The 18,954-nt window shown below is 49.7% G+C and overlaps 1 protein-coding gene across 1 annotated transcript in view; it reads right to left on the bottom strand.

Moving 5' to 3' along the window:
* The window catches only part of Hmcn2 (hemicentin 2), a 149,299-nt gene that overhangs the window by 10,976 nt on the left and 119,369 nt on the right, over positions 1–18,954 (bottom strand). Inside the window, exons 81-86 of the mRNA XM_087655099.1 lie at positions 17,974–18,164; positions 16,888–17,101; positions 15,550–15,684; positions 14,341–14,531; positions 11,628–11,709; positions 3,571–3,840 (exon numbers count right to left, since the gene is read on the bottom strand). Coding sequence (XP_087511225.1) covers positions 3,571–3,840; positions 11,628–11,709; positions 14,341–14,531; positions 15,550–15,684; positions 16,888–17,101; positions 17,974–18,164 — 1,083 coding nt within the window. The remainder of the gene's footprint in view (positions 1–3,570; positions 3,841–11,627; positions 11,710–14,340; positions 14,532–15,549; positions 15,685–16,887; positions 17,102–17,973; positions 18,165–18,954) is intronic.

The following is an 18,954-nucleotide window of genomic DNA, read 5'->3' as shown; positions in this document are numbered from 1 at the left end:
TTGCGCTTCCTAGGCAAGCGCTTTACCACTGAGCTAAATCCCCAATCCCTGAGCTAAATCCCCAACCCCCAGAACACATTCTTACACTGATGGGGCAGAGAGAAGAAAAACAGCAGGGGGGAGAGACAGGTTTGCAGTCAGGGAGCCTCAACAAGTTGGACCTTCTGCTGGTGGCCAGGAGAACTCAGCGCTTGCCTAGCTGGTTCCACCCCCAGGATTGCAAAACCAAGGCCAACCAAAAAACAACAGAAAAAAACAGAACAAGGGTTGGAGAGATGGCGGGTAAAGTACCTGATGTGCAAGCAGGAAGACCTCGGCTAGGACTCGCACATAAAAGCCAGGACACATAATAGTGGTGCAGGCACACCTTTAACTACAATGCTGGGGGAGACAAGGCTGCAAGAAAGGCAGATCCTGGGGCTTGCTGGCCAGACAACCTAGGAGACTGGTGAGCACTGGTTTAGTGAGAGACCCTGACTCAAACAAAAAGTAAGGAGGGAGGCTGGAGAGATGGCTAAGTAGTTAAAAGCATGTACTGCTCTAGGGTTGGGGATTTAGCTCAGTGGTAGAGCGCTTGCCTAGCAAGCGCAAGGCCCTGGGTTCGGTCCTCAGCTCTGGGGGAAAAAAAAAAGCATGTACTGCTCTTCCTGAGGACCCAGGCTCAGTTCCCGGCACCCACAACAGGAAGTTCACAATCATCTGTAACTCCAGCGCCCTCTTCTGGCTGTGGGCACCTGCATGCACATGGTGCAGAGAAATTCACACACACACACACACACACACACACACACACACACACATATTTTTTATAGGGTCAGAGAGTGATAGAGGAAGACACTCAGTGTCATGTCTTTCTTCACCTCCACACACATGCACACATTTACATACACACTCTCACACACATACATTCACTCTCACATTCTCACATACTCAAACACAAGCACACATACACTCACATACTCACATACAACACATTCACACACACTCATATACACATGTACACACGCACACACACATGCACACACACACATACACACACACACACACACACACACACACACACACACACACGCCCCCCAAAAAAAACCTTCAAAATCCTTTTACACAACAAAACCATTGAAGGAACTTAAAGCAGGTAAATCCTGAGGTCCACCATGTGGAGAAGGTGGCCATTGTGTGGGCATGGGTGGGGAGGTTGGGACAGGAAGCTGTTCTTTGTCTCTCACAGCCGAGAGAACTATAGATGGGAATGTCACACACAACGAGAAGATACGTCTCCAGGTAGATTATTATGGGATGCCATCCAAGCCAGGCAGAAAAGGGGGCAAGTTTTAAAGCTCGTCTCTACGCTGTGAAGGAAGCGGTAAATCCAAGCTTATGGATTTGCAGTTGGAGAGGAAACAAGCAAAAAAACGAGTCAGGCATGGTGGGTTGTGCCTGAAACACCACCACTAGTGGAGACTGAGGCAGGAGGATTGCTTTGAGTTCTAGGGCCAGGCTGGGCTACAGAGTGGGAATGTTACAAAATGGAGCTAAACCAAGAATTACCTAAGCATGGGAGGAAAAAGGGAGCTCCACAAAGTTGTCCTCTGACCGCCACCCAGGGCTGTGACACGTGTATCACGCCCGTGCAAATAGATAAAAAATATAAAAAGATTCACCTAAGCATGTTCCGATCAGTGAATTATGGGTAATAACTAGTTATCAGATTTCTAGTTTCTCTGGCCTTTCTGTAATTAGCATACATGAAGGGAAATAGTAATTTCCACTATTAAATAAAGAGCTAAGTGAACTAAAGAAAGAACTGTGTTGGGGTGAATCCTTCCCCATGCCTCCTCCTCTTTTCATGTCTTGATGCTCTAACCCCAGGGGACCTTATTTAGAAATGGGATCTTCCCAGAGAACAGCATGTCAAAATGAGGTCATCAGGGTGAGTCCTTGTCCAGTATGCCTGGTGGCTTTATAAAAAACACAGGAAATAGAGGCTGTCTGTAGTCACTGTTCTTTCAATTGCTGTGGAGAGACACCATGACCAAGGCAATTCTAACAAAAGAAAGTATTTAATTGGGGGCTAGCTTACAGTTTCAGAGACTTAATCCATGATTATCATGGCAGGAAGCAGGCAGAATGGCACTGGAGCAATCGCTAAGAGTTTTACATCTGATTTATAGGCAGCAGGCAGAGAGACAGACACTGGGCCTGGTGAGGGCTTTTGAAACCTCAAAGCCCACCCCTAGTGGCACATGCCCCCTTCAACATGGCCACACTTTCCTTCTAATGCTTCCAAACAGATCACCAACTGGGAATGCAGCATTCAAACGAATGAGCCTATGGGACCCACCCTCATTCATCCCTTCACATAGATGGGTGTTCACAGGGAGACTGCCACACAATACAGGCAGATTGGGCAACTCTTCCAGAAACCAAGGAATTCCGATGATGCCAGAAGCTAGGGCCAGAATCTCCTGCATACGCTCAGTGGGAATCAATCCTTCCAAGGCTTTGATTCTGGACTACCAACCTCTGAAACTGAAAGATCGTGTCTGCTCATTAAGTCCCAGACTATGGGACTTCTATATATTCACCTCAGAAACCAACACAGAGACCATGCACAGAGCTTTGCGGTTTGGACTGGGAGCTTGTCACCAGGAGAGAGGAAGAGTTAGGACCAAATTCTGAAACAGAGGGAAGTCCCTCAGACCTGAAGTCACCCTTGAGCTAGCAACTTCCTCTGGGTATCCAAGAACCACTGATGTCTGGGTGCATTTGTTAGCAACTTGCCTTCTTACAGACAAGGGAATCAGGGACCAGAAAGGTTCCCACATTTGCTTAACAAAGGTCAAATCTCAATTTCTACGGAGAGAGATTGTGACCAGGTAGAAATAGATTGGTGATGTCTGTCATAGGCAGGGTAGAGAATGGTCCTTTGGGCAAAGATTCTGCACTATGTGTGGAAATGGATTGGTGATGTCTGTCATTGACAAGAGATACAAACCCATGTCCATGGGGGTATTTGGTGTAGAGGCCGACAATCCAGAAACAATATTCTTTATGTTGGTTTGAATTGTTTTACTGTGGCTTCTCAGGACACCCCTTTTTGATATTAAAGTTTGGCTTCACCCTAAGGAGAAGGGGGCTGATTAAGGAATCTCTGGTCTGTGGGGGGTCAGTAATGTCAAGTTTCTTCTGATGACCTACCATGGCTGTGTAAGACTTGGGATGACCATTAGTTCACAGATGTTCACAGGAAAGTCCTCAAGGGCATCATAGGTAATCTTATTTGATCCTGCCCTTTTCTCGGGGTCACAGGGTGTCCAAATGGAGGATGTGGGTCAATGTCAGACGACCCAGAACAGCCAGGTTCTCTGGCCAAGCTGAGTGTGGTAAATGCTTAGCCCTTCTGAGATTCAGTTTTCTCAGACAGGATGCTATGGGTAGCTTTCCCACCAGCCTCATGCTCAGTTTTAACCAAGTGAAGAGCCAGACGCCTGAAGGGCAGTGGCCCAGGCTCTGCTAAGCAGGAGACATCCACTAGATTCAGTCTAGAGGCCTAGGTAAAACACTCCTTACCTCTCACGGCCAGCAACGCCTTGGCTGTGGCAGAGCCCAGAAGGTTGTGAGCAACACACTCATATACTCCAGCATCTCCAGCTTCCACACGTTCAAGCCACAGGCTCCCGTCTGGCAGGGCCCGCAGCCTCCGGCTAGCCTGTAGTGGTCGGCCTGCCCGTAGCCACTCGATTGTGGGCACAGGCTCTCCAGTGGCCCGGCATCTGAGTTCCACATCCACTCCGGACCTCACTGTCATGTCCCGAGGCTCCACCTGGAACACTGGGGCACCTGAGAGAGGAGTAGGGCAGGTTTTAGGGGACAGTCTTGTCTAGTCCAGAGATCTGTGCTCATTTAGAAAACACCAGAAGGTGGGAAGAATATGAGAGTCACACACATTGCTGCCCCACAGCTACCAGCCTCTTCACACATGGTTTTCCCAGGAGACCACTGTTGTGTGTACACGTTGCTGCTTTTGCTCCATCCACCTCACATTTGATGGTGCCCTCCTACCCCAAGATGATATCACTAAGAGCTTGGGATGTGGCTCAGTAAGTAAGAGTACTAGCTGTGCAAGCATGAGGACCTGAGTTCAAATCCTCACCGCCTATGTTTAAGATGCCAGGCATGCACTCCACTGGTACTTATTCTCTGTACTTCAATCATCCATAGGTCAGACATTTATATTGCCCCACCCCCACCCCAAGGCTCAGGGACCATCAGGGAGCACAGGGCAGAAAGTCTGTAAGAGCCAGTAGTCAGGGAAGGCCAGAGTAAATGTGTATCTTGGATTCGCTGAGGTTATGAGCTCTCTCTCACCAGACCTTGTACGACCTGCACAGGATCAAACCATTCAACATTTGAACACAGACCTGGGATGAGCTTACGGCCCCCTCCTCTGAGGAGCTGTAAGACAGCTGACAACTTCTGGAGAATAAGTATTCTTTAAGGATGTGGTCTCCAGTAGGTTGATCTTGTTCCATCAGATCCACCCCTCCCCCAGGAGTATAGTATATGTACAGCAGAAATTAAACTGGGTGGCTTATAAGAAATAAAAAGAGGGCTGGAGAGATGGCTCAGTGGTTAAGAGCACCCCAGCACCCACATGGTGGCTCACAACCTTCTGTAATGAGATCCGATGCCCTCTTCTGGTGTGTCTGAAGACAGCTACAGTGTACTCATATACATGAAATAAATAAATCTTTAGAAACAAAAAGAAACAAAGAGAACACTAAGTCAGGGGTGGGTGGGGAGGCAATCTGGAGAAGTTAGCAGGAGGAGTGGTGAATATGATTAAGACACACTGTATCAAGGTCTCAGAGTTAAAGTGTTACTTAACAAGCACCACTTGGGGCTGGGGATTTAGCTCAGTGGTAGAGCCCTTACCTAGGAAGCGCAAGGCCCTGGGTTCCGTCCCCAGCTCTGAAAAAAAGAAGCAAAAAAACAAAACAAAACAAAAAAAAAAAACAAGCACCACTCATGGCTGTGTGTGCCTGTAATGTAACCCAGGGCCATGGAGGGCAGAGAAAAGAGGATTGCTGGGACTTGCTGGCTGTCAGTCAATAGCAACATAGTGGGAAGCCATAGGGCCACAAAACGGCAGGGAGATTCCAACAGTGTGGATGGTGTCACAGTGCTGGGAGAAAGATTGGACGGGTGACATGATCCCAGTCACAGCTTCTTTCTGCTTTTAGTGGAGCAGGAGGTAGAACCCTGGCCACAGACTCACTAGACAAGTGCTCTGCCAAGCTTGCCCTAGCACCCAGATTCCATTTAGATGAAGATCAAGGGCTGGAGAGATGGTTCTCACACATAAAATAAAAAGGTTTAAATCTTAAAAAATAAGAACGAAACTAGAATGTGGAACACCTTGCAGCCATGGCTGAGCAAAGTGGTCCTCCATAAGCCCTCCCTCCAAAAGGATTAAAAACTTCAGCAGAATTGACAAAAATTATTCCAGGGCCCAAGAAGCTAGCCAAAACCTCACAACACACAACACGTTTCCAGAACCTTGGCTGACAACAGTGGCAGCCTGCAGGACTGCCCAGGACTGCTCACCCCACTCCTCACTCGACATGGTATCCCCACAGGTCAGCGTGAAAGCCACCAGCTTTCTGTAACCAGGGCCCAGCTGCAGTGTGGGTGGCAGACGAGACATACCCAGAGGCTGAAGTATGCAGGGAAAGGAAACTGGAGGTGACAAATGGCCACTCTAGCAGCCCGGCTGAGGAGTCCAGAGAACCTGCCAGAACTTTGACAATGGCAAGGAGGGTATGAGGGAGACCTGAGCTGGTCACTCCCTTCAGCTCTGGTGGAAGGGAAAGATTCAGGTAGAGGAAGCCCAGAGACGGATGATCTTTGACCCATTCTGCAGCCACATGAGGCTGAAATTCGTCTCCATGTTTTCTGTCATGCTCACAATGTCTGCATGAAGTAGTTTTGTGGCGGTCACTTTCAGACCTTCCGGCTGCTGAGTCACACATCTGTGCTCTCCTGTGTGGGCTGGCTGTCATTGCCCCTTCAGGCTGAAAATTTCCTGGTTTCTGATTGAGCCAGGGGGTTTCCCATTGCAGCTGTAATCGAATGTCTCACAGCCTTCCTCCTCCATGGGGAGAGAAGCCATGGCCCTCCCCGTCAGACCTGCTCCTCCCAGGCCTCTACTGACACCCTAGAACACTAGAGGGGCTCAGCATCCTCCCTCGAGCAGCCCAGGGCGTCAGGATTCCCAGTAGGGCTCCCATTAACTGTAGAGAGAGAGAGATCTCTCATGAGAAATGGGGACAGTCCTGTGCCCTCATTAGGCCTGACACGGAGAACAGTGATGGCCCCTGCTCAGAGTGTGGGGGAAGGGTAGGCTGCACTCATCTATGCATGGCACAGGCTGTGCATGGTGATTGTCATGGAAACTGGAGTAAGGTGACTGTCCTAGCAATATATCTTCCTGCCTCGTCGTCCTCTGTTCGTTCTTTCCCCGTTTTAAAGTTTTAGTTTAAATTACATTTATTTATCTAGGGACTGGAGAGATGGCTCAGTGGTCAAGACAGCAAACTGTTCCTGCAGAGGGCTGGGTTTGGTTCCCAGAAACCACGTGACTCATAACTGCTTGTAAACTCCCACTCTGGCCTCTCCAGCCCCTGTATCATGTACATACACCCACAAACATACAGATTCACACACACACACACACACACACACACACACACACACACACACAGAGAGAGAGAGAGAGAGAGAGAGAAAGAGAGAGAGAGAGTGTGTTAAGTTTTTAAAATATATTTTTGTGTATATTGTGTGTTGTATGTTGTGTGGTGGTAGTTGTGATGGTGCATGTGAATATGTTGTATGTTGTGTATGTGTGTATGTGTTGTGCATGTATATGTGTGTGCATTGTGTGGTGGTAGTGGTAATGGTGTATGTGTATATGGTGTGTGTGTGTGTGTGTGTGTGTGTGCGCGTGCATGTGTTGTACATGTGGAGGTCAGAGGACAACGTTCTCTCCCACCACAGGAGTCCCAGGGATTGAACTCAGTCTGTCATTCTCGGTAGCAACCCATATTTACACCCTGAGCCATCCCCTCTGTCCCACAGTCTTTCTTTTGGCTGGAGAAAGGGGAAGGGGCTTTGCTGGGTTTCCTGTCCGTTGTTTTGTGAGATCCTAGCTACATCGCAGATGTTGGCTTCAGCCTCATTCGGCACTCAGAGAGGGTGCCTGGGCCTGGGCCTGGAGAGGAAGTGCCTGGGCCTGGGCCCCGGGAGCCTCAGTCTCCCTTACTTTTTCCTTCAGTTTCGTTCTGCTGCCGTATGCAAGTTTCCGGTTGTTCTGAGTAATCACAGGACACACTCAGCTTTGTCTGTTACTGGGTCTACCCCATCCCTGACAAAAGAGCCTGACAAACTCAGGATGAAGGGAGCCCTTGGCAGGACAGACAGTTGTCCTCTCATCAGACCGACAGGACAGATGCTCTCTGCCAACAGTGGTTACGTAGGGCTGGTGAGGACGGTGACTTTCTAGGGTGGCTGATGAGTCAATAATCAGGGCAGGGCAAAGTCGCCAAAGTGTGGACAGGAAAGAAGGAAACAAAGTCTGTTGACACATGATACATAGACGATCCCACTGGGGGAAACCCTAGGGAATCTATGTGAAATTCCCAAGAACTAAAAACCAAGCTGTCAGCCAGGTGGTGGTGGCGCACGCCTTTAGTCCCAGCACTCGGGAGGCAGAGGCAGGGGGATCTCAGAGTGTGAGGCCAGCCTGGTCTGCAGAGTGAGTTCCAGGACAGCTAGGGCTACACAGAGAAAGCCTGTCTTGAAAAACCAAAAAAAAAAAAAAAAAACAAAAAAAAAAAAAACAAAAAACAAAAAACCAAAAAACCAACTAACCAACCAACCAAACAAAACAACTCCAAAAACCAAAACAAACCAAAACAAAGAAACAAAACAAGACAAAAAACTCCAAAACAACATAACAACAACAACACAAGCTATCAAGGCCACAGGGCATAAGATCAAGATATAAAAAGCCAGGGTGGGCTGAGGAGATGTTGCAGCAGGTCAGAGCTCTGCATAAGCCTCACTGTCTGAGTCCAGAGCCTCAGAATTGACACATTCCATCACCTCAGGCCCAGCACTCCTCTGGTAAGAACTGGTAGAAGCCTGTGGGGCCAGGGCCAGTCGGCTGAGAGAGAACCAACTCCCCAAATTTGTCCTCTGACTTCCGAGGGTTGGGCATATAGCTCAACTCAAAGGTAGAGTGCTTCATTAGCATGTAAAAAACCTTGGGTTAAATCCCCCAAACTGAAGGCATTGTGGTGGGCCATGCCTGTAACCCTAAGGTAGAGACAGGAAGATTGTGAATTCAAGACCCGGTGACCTCCCCTACCCCAATCAAATCATTCGTTAATATCTGTACTAGCAACTGTCCATCTTGTTTACTGAGGCAGAGTCTGTTCATTGGCCTGGTTGTCCAGCAAGCCCTGGGGATCCATGTCCCGCCACTGCCCAGCACTGGGGTTACAGACACATGCCACACACCGAGTTTTAACATTGTTTTTATATTTGTTTCCTCATTTACCAGTGGGTCTGCCATGGTGTATGTGGGGAGGCCAGAAGACGACTTGCGGGAGTCAGTCCTCAACTTCCACTGGGGGAAGTCCGTGGGTTAAATTTAGGTGGTTAGGGTAGGCAGCAAGTCTCTCACACACTGAACGTTTTTGCTCCCGGGGAGCAAATTTGGGTCTTTTTGTTTGCCAGGCAAGCACTTTACTGACTATTTCATTTCCCTGCCCCTGAGGACTTAAAAAAAAAAAAAAAATAGGTATGGTGCTAAACATATAATCCAAAAAGTACAAAATCGATCGGTTAAGTATGGGCTGCCTCTTATTTTACAGTTTAGCCTTTCTTGAAAGGTTTTGTCAAGAAAAGGCACAGACAAGCTGTAGACTGGGAGAAAGAGAATTCATAGCTCAAAGAAGCCAGAACCAAGAAGACTGCCTGGGATCCCATTTGAGAAAGTTCCAGGAAGAGGAAATCTGGAGGAACAAGAAGTGGGCCACTGGTGGGCCTGGGGCTAGCCTGCAGACTGGAATGACTAAGGGGACAACAGTCAGTCAGTCCCAGGGCTGATAGGAATCTGCCCCTTAGGACAGTGGCCCTGCTTGCACAACTCCATGATTTTATCAGATGAGTACTTTTATTTCTTTTTAAAAGATTTATTTTACCCAACCAAAGAACAGAAGCTGCTGACCCCTCTGGTTGAATTAGGGAAAAGCTGGAGGAAGCTGAGGGGAGGGCTACCCTGTAGGAGGTCCAGCAGTCTCAATTAACCTGGACCCCCCAGATCTCTCAGACACTGGGCCACCAACCAGGTAGCGTACACCAGCTGCTATGAGGCCCCCAACACATACACAGCAGAGGACTCTCGGGTCTGGGTTCAGTCAGAGGAGATGCACCTAACTCTCAAGATACTGGAGGCTCTAGGGAGTTTAGAGGTCTGGTGGGATGGGTGAGGTTGGGACATCCTTGTGGAGACAGGGGGTCAGCGGGGAGGAGGTATGGGATGTGGAACTGTCAGAGGGTGGATCAAGAGGGGAATTAAATCTGGAGTGTAAAAATAAATAAATAAGTAAATAAATAAATAGATTTTATTTTAAATTATGTATATGTGGGGGGGTATGTGTACGTGTGTGTGTGTGTGTGTGTGTGTGTGTGTGTGTGTGTGTGTGTGTACTCACAGAGCCCAGAAGATGGTGTTGGGTACCCCTGGAACTAGAGTTAATGGGTGTTGAGAACCGAACTCTGGTCTTCTGAAGGAGCAGTGTTTTTTACAACTTCTCTCTCTCTCTCTCTCTCTCTCTCTCCCTCTCTCTCTCTTTTAAAGATCTATTTATTTATTTATTTTATTTTATTTTATGTATGTGAGCACACTGTAGCTGTCTTCAGACACACCAGAAGAGGGCATCAGGTCCCATTACAGATAGTTGTGAGCCACCATGTGATTGCTGGGAATTGAACTCAGGACCTCTGGAAGAGCACTCAGTGCCCTTAACCACTGAGTCATCTCTCCAGTCCCTTTACAACCTCTCTATTCTGTCCCCACCCACACCCCACCTTTCTAAAATTTTCTCTTTTAGATTAGTGTCACAGTGTAGGTTTGGCTTGAAACTCACTTTATGGTCTAGACTACCCATGGGACCTTAGCAGTCCTCCTGCCTTACTCAGGAGTAAGTGCCAGGATTTCAGGTCTGGTCTGTGCCGCCACACTCACTCAATGCGAACCATAGCTGAGCAGAGCTGTGGGTCTTTTGTTATACAAAGTCAAGGCAGCCACTAGTGGGGCAAGGGGGTTTGACTGAGATTGCATGGGGTGCTGGGAGTTGGCAGTGGGTGGGTTCCCAGCATGAATTCTCATATGCTTCAGGGCTTCATACATGGGTTCATCTTCAATGCAATATTTTCTGAAGGGCTAGGGAAATGGCTCAGGGTAAAGTGCTTGCCGCACAACTGTGAGGATTTGTGTTTGATTGAAAGTCATGCAATGCTTGTTTGTAACCCCTGTGCCGGGAAGACAGAATCAGGAGGATCTCTGCCAGTCAATCTAGTTAAAACAGTGAGCTCCAGATTCCCTGGGAGACCTTCTCTCAGAACAGTGAGCTGGAAAGCAATAGTGGTGAAAGGTAAAAGTTTTAAAGTTGCCTCCCTAGACACAAAGTTTAGAACAGAAAAAAGAAACAGGTTAGGCCCCAAAATTGTACGTTCCAGAAAGCCTCTCCTAGGGCTATAGAATGGGTAATTACATTGGCCGGCTCAACAGCTTTCTCCCAGAAACTAGCTGACCATAAATCTTAGAGAACAATCTTGAGAAGCAGGAAGCTTCTCCCAGGAACTAGCGGACATAAAGTTAAACAATCTTGAGAAACAGAGAGTTTCTCCTTGTGATTTTTCACTGTTATTCTTGACACTTTCCAATGACGCCATCCCTGCCCCCTCAGGTTGTGGTTTCTCCCTTTAAATACCCTTTCTCCCAGTCTCTCGAGGTTGAACTCCACTGCCCCTGTGTGGGATATGAGTCTCGACCCCAGTGCACTGGTTCCTATCAATAAACCTCATGTGATTACAGCAAAGATGGTCTTGTGTGAGTTTTGGGGGGGGGGTCACGTCATTCCAAGACTTGAGTGAGGGTCTCCCCGCTCCAGGGGTCTTTCAGTGGAAGGCACCTAATGTCCACCTCTGGCCTCCACATACTCCTGCATGGGTGAGCATCCTCCCTCCACCCCCAACTGCACACAGAATACTTCTGTAAATTCTTTCGCAGGATTTCCTGTGCTCAGATAGTGCTAAGCAAACTCTGAGCTGTGTCTCCAATGGAAGAGCTGTCACCTTAGCCTCAAAGGCAGTTTTGAATCTTGGATAGAAACAACCATAAGAATAATAGCAACATTTGTTTCAGCCTGAACCTTGGTTACATTTGGGAAATGTTTTCCCAGGGCTTCTGCCACATGATGAACCATATCCAGCTGCAGCTGGCCCCGAGTGCCCTTATCACCTGATCCCCACCTGCAAGGGACAGAGTTGAAACTCACTCTGAAGCACAAGGGTCACCACTTTCTCCACAGAGCCCATCTCGTTCGTGGCCAGGCACTGGTACCGTCCTGCGTCGTCCATCTGAGGTAGCAAGGGAGGAGAAGGGTGTGGGTGCTCAGGTGAGGAAGAGGGTCGGTTGGGCACACTCGGGTGACTGTACTGAGACTCATCTGATGTGGGGATGTGGGGTGGATAGTGGACAGAGAACCTGGAGTCCTGAAACAGCAAGGGCCCTGAGGCTGTTCATCAGCTATGCGGAGTATACAACCCCTCTGCCCCTGGAAGCCCTGGAAGCCCCAGGTGAGTAAGGGTGGGGCTTGTTGCTCTAGGCAGAGTCCCGTGCTAGGGAGAGGACATTTTGGTTTGCTTTTTTCAGACACCTACATGAACTACTATTTCTCTGCTCTGCTGTAGGGATTTGGATAGCCAGGGAATGTTTGCTAAATACTAACGAGCACACTTAAAAATTATTCATGTATTCATTGTTTAGCGCGCGCGTGTGTGTATGTGTGTGTGTGTGTGTGTGTGTGTGTGTGTGTGTGTGTGTACATTCAAGCATGTGGAGGTCAGAGGTTACCTTTGGGAGTCATTCCTTAGCTCCTCTATCCACCTCCTCTATGGCCTGGAACTTATCAAGTATGCTAGACTTGGTGGGCCAGGAGGCAAAGGGTCATCCTGTCTGTTTCCCCAGGGCTTGGATTATTTGAGCTATTAGGCTCAGCTTTTTAGATGTGGATTCCTGGGATCAAACACCAGTCTTCGTGAATCATGACAAACTCTTTGCTGACTGAGCCATCTCCCCAGCCCATGCCTGGTACATTTCAAAGCCTCGAACTCAGGCGTTTGCGCTAGAAGGTGCAGCTCACAGGGTCTCCAGACCAGCACGCAGGGGCTCTGGCACAGTAGCTCTGGTGGCCAAGGACACTCTGACCACACAGGGTCCTGTCCATGACTGGTTTGTGGTGATGCAGGGAGACACCTTCATTCTTTTTTTTTTTTTTTCTTTTCTTTTTTTCAGAGCTGGGGACCGAACCCAGGGCCTTGAGCTTGCTAGGCAAGTGCTCTACCACTGAGCTAAATCCCCAACCCCTGACACCTTCATTCTTTTCTCTTCCTGCTGTTGCTGCTAGATTTATTTTATTTTATTTTATTTTTGGTTCTTTTTTTTTTTTTTTCGGAGCTGGGGACTGAACCCAGGGCCTTGCGCTTCCTAGGCAAGCGCTCTACCACTGAGCTAAATCCCCAACCCCTTATTTTATTTTTAAAAGCAGAACATGGTGGCGCATGCCTTTAATACCGGCACGCAAGAGGTGCACAGGCAGGCAGGTGTATAGCATTCAAGGCCAGCATGCACTACACAGTGAGTTCCAAGGCAGCTAAGGCTACATAGTGAGACCCTGTCTCAAAAACAAAACAAAACAAAACAAAACAAAGCAAAAACCAAAGCAAACCAACAACAAAACACCCCAACACCCACCCCCCAAAACCAAAATAAAAACCTCTCTCTCTTTTTAAGAGAGTATCTCTGTGTAACCCCTGCCTGTCCTGGAACTTGCTCTGTAGGCCAGGCCGGCCTTGAACTCATGAGCCCCAACCTGTATCTATCCAAGAGGTGGCTCCCAGGGTCTGATGAGACACAGCTGAGGGTGGGGATCTGGTGGCCAGATCCACATGGGTGGGGTCGCGTCACTACCCTGTTACCACATCTATGGAGATTCAGTTTCCCAGTCTCTAAAAGAGCCACGCCTTTAATCCCAGCATCCGGGAGGCAGAGGCAGGCGGATCTCTGAATTCAAGGTCTACAAAGGAAGTTCCAGGACAGCCGGACCTACAGAGAAACTCTGTCTTGAAAATCAAAACCGGGCTGGAGAGATGGCTCAGCGGTTAAGAGCACTGACTGCTCTTCCAGAGGTTCTGAGTTCAATTCCCAGCAACCACATGGTTCACAACCATCTGTAATGGAATCGGATACCCTCTTCTGGTGTCTGAAAACAGCAGCAGTGTACCTCATATGCATAAAATAAATAATTCTTTAAAAAAAGAGAAAATCAAAACCAACTCCCCTCCCCACCCCAAAACAATAACAAACACCAAGCAAATGACAACAGAAATCCAGTCTCTAAAAGAACAGGAGCTGCTAGAACTGGTGCAGGTGTCCCCAAGACTCTTGCAGGTGTCCCCAGGACTGTCACAGATATTAAAATCACTGCAGCTGCTATTGCACTATATCTGTCTCTTTTTTAACACACACACACACACACACACACACACACACACACACACACACTGCACATGTGTTTTGCCTGCATGCATGTCTGTGTGAGGGTGTCAGATCCCCTGGACGAGGAGTTACACAGAGTTTCGAGTTGCCGTGTGGGTGTTGGTCCTCTCGAGCAGCCAGTGTTCTTAACCGCTGGGGTCTCTCTCTAGCTGCACTACCCGTCTTTAATCACTGTTTGCATGGTTCCTAACTGGGCAGATCCGAAGCCTATCATGACACGGTATCAGGCCTGACTGGTCAGTTTCAGTGTCACTAACCCCTGGAAGGTGGGGTGCAGGTGAAAGCTGAGAGAGGAGCTTCCCACAAGGAACAGGCAGAGTCAGCCTCCTGCACGCACTGTGGAGGGAAGTGCCTTTAGACTGTAGAGGGTGGTGCTATCCTAAAAATCCTCTCAACTGCTGTAAAAAGCACAGGACGGGGCCCCGCCTTGCCTTGGTCCTGGGGATAGTCAGGGAGCCGTTCTGCAGCTGCAAGTGGAGGCGGCTGTTGGGCAGTGGAAGGCCATCTTTGGTCCAGTGGATGTCTGGAGCTGGGTCTCCACGAACCACACAGTGTAGCTGGATGCTGCCCCCTACAGGTTCTACCAGGTAGGAGAAGGCTTCCCCTTGTAGGACCGGAGCCTCTGCAAGAGCCAAGACAAAATTAGCCAGGAGTGAAGTGTCCTTGTAGCCCATCATTTCATCAACCCACTACTAAACTCTGTTAAGCCCCTGCCTTCCTCTGAGCGCTAAAGGAGCCCCTGCTGGCCCAGCATGGCTGTACACAGTCCATGCATGCATTGGGAGGGCAAACACCTTCTGTGTTGATGCCCATAAACTGGCAGTGGTCACCAGGAACTTATGCTTTGATCGATTAGTGATGTCTGAGTGGACACAGGAAGGAATCTGACTTCTATGTGTCTGCCATACTGGTAGACATGCAGATAGAGCACCCCAGCTGCGAATCACACAGCCAGGTACTTTGGAGAAGAACGGTAAAAATGTGAGTGCTGGGGCACCTGTCAGACAGGAGCTAAGGGACTCATTTAACTCCCTAGGCACTGTTGGCTGTTCTGGGCTGGTTTCCATGGTTCCTGGGGTCCTGAGATTTAATTGATCCAAAGCCATACAGACCCAGTGTCTTGGGTTATCTTGTCTCCAGCAAGACCCACCCAAAGCTAAGCAAAAACCCCAGTGTTCTGAGGGCTACGCATGCCAAGGGGACATCAGCAGACTGGCAAGCACTGGTCCTATCCCAGCCCCAACAGCCTCCTTCTCCCCTGGTACTTCCCAGCAGCATCTAGGACTGTCAGAAGAGCGGGTGTAAAGTACAATTTTCTGTACTGACCTCCCTCCCCCAAGGATGTGTGTACAGAGTACGGTAGAACTCAGCCCCTGGCAATGTATAAAGTCCCCCAGGGGCTCCCGACTCGCACAGGTTAAAATGTCACTAGCTAGAAGGCAGGAAGTTAGTTTCTTTTTTTTCTTTTTTTTTCTTTTTTTCCGGAGCTGGGGACCGAACCCAGGGCCTTGCACTCGCTAGGCAAGCGCTCTACCACTGAGCTAAATCCCCAACCCCAGGAAGCTGGTTTCTTAAACATCAGAAAGTGGGATGGGTTACAGGAGGGCGATAGAGGAAGCTCACGTGGGCTCCCATGCTACCTTTCACATGGACGAAGCTGACAGCCTGCACACGGCCAACTCTGTTCTCAGCCCAACACATGTACACTCCGCTGTCCTCTTTGGTGACGGCTGCCCGCTGCAGGGTGCTGCCCCCATCCTGCTCAGACACCCCCTCTGTGGTGGGAAAAGAGATGTCCGCTGCTCTTAGTCTGCAATAAGGGCCTCCCCTCTGTTCTTGGTCACTCTACAGAGGTGTGTGTGTCTGGAAGGTGCTTAAGAGGGATGCAGAGACAAATGGGATGGTCCCTTCTCCATGGGTGGTGGGCTGACCAGGCAGATCTTTTTTGGGGGGGTGGGGGAGGTGGGAACAAGCCACAGAGGATCTGGCCAGAGAGTTTGCCTGTTTCGTGATTTCCAGGTGACAATCAAGGGTAGACCTATGGGGGTCTATTAACATAAATAATCAGACAAAAAAAATCACAGGCCTGTGATCCCAGTGCTCAGGAACCAAGATAGTAGGTCTAGGAGCTCAAGGCCAGCCTGCGCTACAGAGAACCCTGTGAGTTCTCCGATTGGCTAGACTGACCAGCCAGTGAGTCCCAGAGATGCCTCTGTCTCTGCCTTCCTGGTACTGGGATCATAGACGCACACCACTATATCCAGTTTTTTTCCATGGGTGCTAAGAATTTGAACTCAGGTCCTCTGTAGATACTGCCCTTTCTCCCCGTGGGTCAGACATAGTCTCCATGACAGACACTGCCATTGTGGGGGAATTTATTCAGGACGCCAAGTGTATTTCTGTGTTGGGTCGTCTTGTCCTTGGCATTTCTCTGTGTCATAGAAGTGGCTGGGACGTCTACCATAACTCCCTTGTAAGGCGCACAGAGAAGCCCAATCTGCAGGTGCATAGGGGGGCTCGGCAGACCTGGCCTCACATCTGGGTGATGCTGTCCACAGCAGAACATGTCATTTCCAGGGGAGGGCATGCAGCAATTCACTAACTAAGCAGGCCCTTGTCAGGGGTCTACTGTGTACTCTGAACCCCTGTGTTTCCCTGCTGGGTCTCAGAAGGGAAGACAGAGTTGCCTCCTATGGGAGCAGCATCTCAGGGCAAGAACACAGGTATCCCTTCTTGACCTAAGGTCTCTGGGACTGAGTCTTCTGTTCAGATGGCTTCCTGCTAGCTCTAACATACAGCTCACGATGCGCTCACAGGCAGGCTCTCTGTGTTTCCTTGTATAACCTGGACACCCAGGGCCTGAAGGACCATCTGACACCCTCTTCCACTCTATCTACTGCACTGGTCTCTGAACCCACCTTCCTCTTCTACCTCCCCAGCCTCAACTCTGATCACCCCTGGCTCCAGGAGACCCAGACCTGTGACAGGCTGGTCGTTGATGGTCCAGCCAATGCGGGGTGTTGGGCTGCCCCTGGCTGCACAGCGAAGCCATAACCTGTCCCCAAGGTGCAGACTGCGGTCCCCGGGCAAGGTGGTAAGGACAGGCAGCGTCAGGATAGTGAGATGCACACGGCGGCGGGCACGGCCCACGGCGTTCTCTGCGGTGCAGATGTACGTGCCTGCATCCTGGCCCTGGAGGGAGAGGGAGAGGGAGAGGGAGATTCAGGATAGCGAGACTACCTCTTTACCTAGCCTGGGCCAGAATCCTTGGAGACCCATTCTCTACAGGTTCCTGTGAAGCTTCCAAGCTAGAGAAGCAGAGTGACTCTTCCTAACTCCTACAGGCAGCAGTGGGCCCAACAGACTTCTCTGAGGCTAGGCAGGGTGTCTCCATGCCTTCCCTTTAAAAAAAAATCACTCAAGCTCCGATCACATAACCAGAGCCAAGAGACCTAGTCCTGTTTCCTGACATTGTACTGGGTGCTGGGCTTTGTGATCCAACTGACGCATGCCAACTTATCCATGTTTGAAACACCCAAGAGGTTGCTCCTACCTTTGGGGAGAAAACTCAGTGAGGTTCTGAGGGGGCATGTTCTGCAGGGGACCCTGAGGGCTCCTCACTGCTGTGGGGACAGGGTCTGGGGCCCTGATAACCCACACAGTCATGTGTCACAACACAGCTGCCAGGTCATTCCAAGAGTGGCAGTACTGATGATCAAAGGGGCTGGCACCCCAGAGCCCCGGCTCAATACCTCCTTTGGAACTTGGACAACATTCAGTGCTGAGATTGGTTGAGAACAACTGGTCCACTTGGGAGACACTAAGTTGTCACTATTCTTCTCTGGGAGGTGGCTGCGGAGGTCATTTCAAACCTGGATTCTGATTACGGACAGAAGCTGTCTTGGGATATCCAGTTGCCTCTGACTCTTGGCTTATCCTCGTGGGATGCTAACACTGCCCTCCCAAGTTCCCAGGGGCTGAAGGGCCCAGGGATAGCCGTGGTGAAGCAGGTGGTACTCTGCCACCTGAGGGCCACACTCATTGATCTTGGACCTGGGTCTCACCTCAGAGTTCTTTACCAGGAGCTCCCCAGAAGGCTGCAGCGTAAACTTGCCCTCAGGTCCAGATACCAGGTGGCCATCCTTTTCCCAGGTGATGGCTGGCTTGGGGCTGCCCTTGGCTGTGCAGGGCAGGAGGGCATGGGAGCCCTCAGTGGTGGACAAATCTGGGAGACCATTCTCAATCACAGGTGGGACTGCAGGAAGAGAGATGCTCATCTGGGGCTGGGCTGAGCTTGCAGTTTGGCTTCTGTGTGCCAGGGCCTGGTTAGCGCTCAACCCTTCTCAACTTCTCCTACCAACTTCCAAGCCATGGGTCATTGCCCGTGGTCAGAATGATCTGAGGATTCTGCGTTTGGCAATGTTATGACCCTATTATAGCTGTGTGCCCAGGTGTGTACACGCAGGTGTATGTGTACATGTGTGCGCACACACGCAATGACTTGAAGCGCTGTGGTGGGGGCAGAGGCCATCTAGGGCTCCATTAGCACAGACTCCCGGTGTATAACAACCTCAGAGAGCATGTGTAGCAGAACTTGTGTATTTCCTTCCCTCCATAGACTATTCTAGGGATACAGTGGAGGGCCTAGGCAGGTACAGTTTGTTTCGTCCATCGGGTAGCATTTGTCTGTGCAGGGTAAACAGGATCAGGAGGGGCATGGAGCCAGGAGACACTCTGGATTCATGGCAAAGCTTGACCCTAGCCATAGAGCCATGGCCATCCAGTTATCCTGTCAACAGCTTCAGGGACAGAGCACCCTGGGGCCCATTGAGCAGACCTTTGGCAGATCATGAGGCTCAAACTAAGGAAGAGCCATATAGAAAGAAGCTTATAGGGCAGGGGAAATAACTTGTCACTAAGTTACAAAGGGAGAAGAAAGGCCAAGTAAGCATGCCAGGTTGGAGAAGGCAGAGGGTGAGTGTTTATGACTAGAGTTAGCCAGACTGGACAAGAGAAAGTTCCCTCAGCAGTGCTGGGTAAGGAAG

This window comes from Rattus norvegicus, chromosome 3 (genome assembly GCF_021556685.1).
Source record: "Rattus norvegicus strain SHRSP/BbbUtx chromosome 3, alternate assembly SHRSP_T2T, whole genome shotgun sequence".
Classification (NCBI taxonomy): Eukaryota; Metazoa; Chordata; class Mammalia; order Rodentia; family Muridae; genus Rattus; species Rattus norvegicus.
This window is presented reverse-complemented; position numbering and strand designations above follow the sequence as displayed.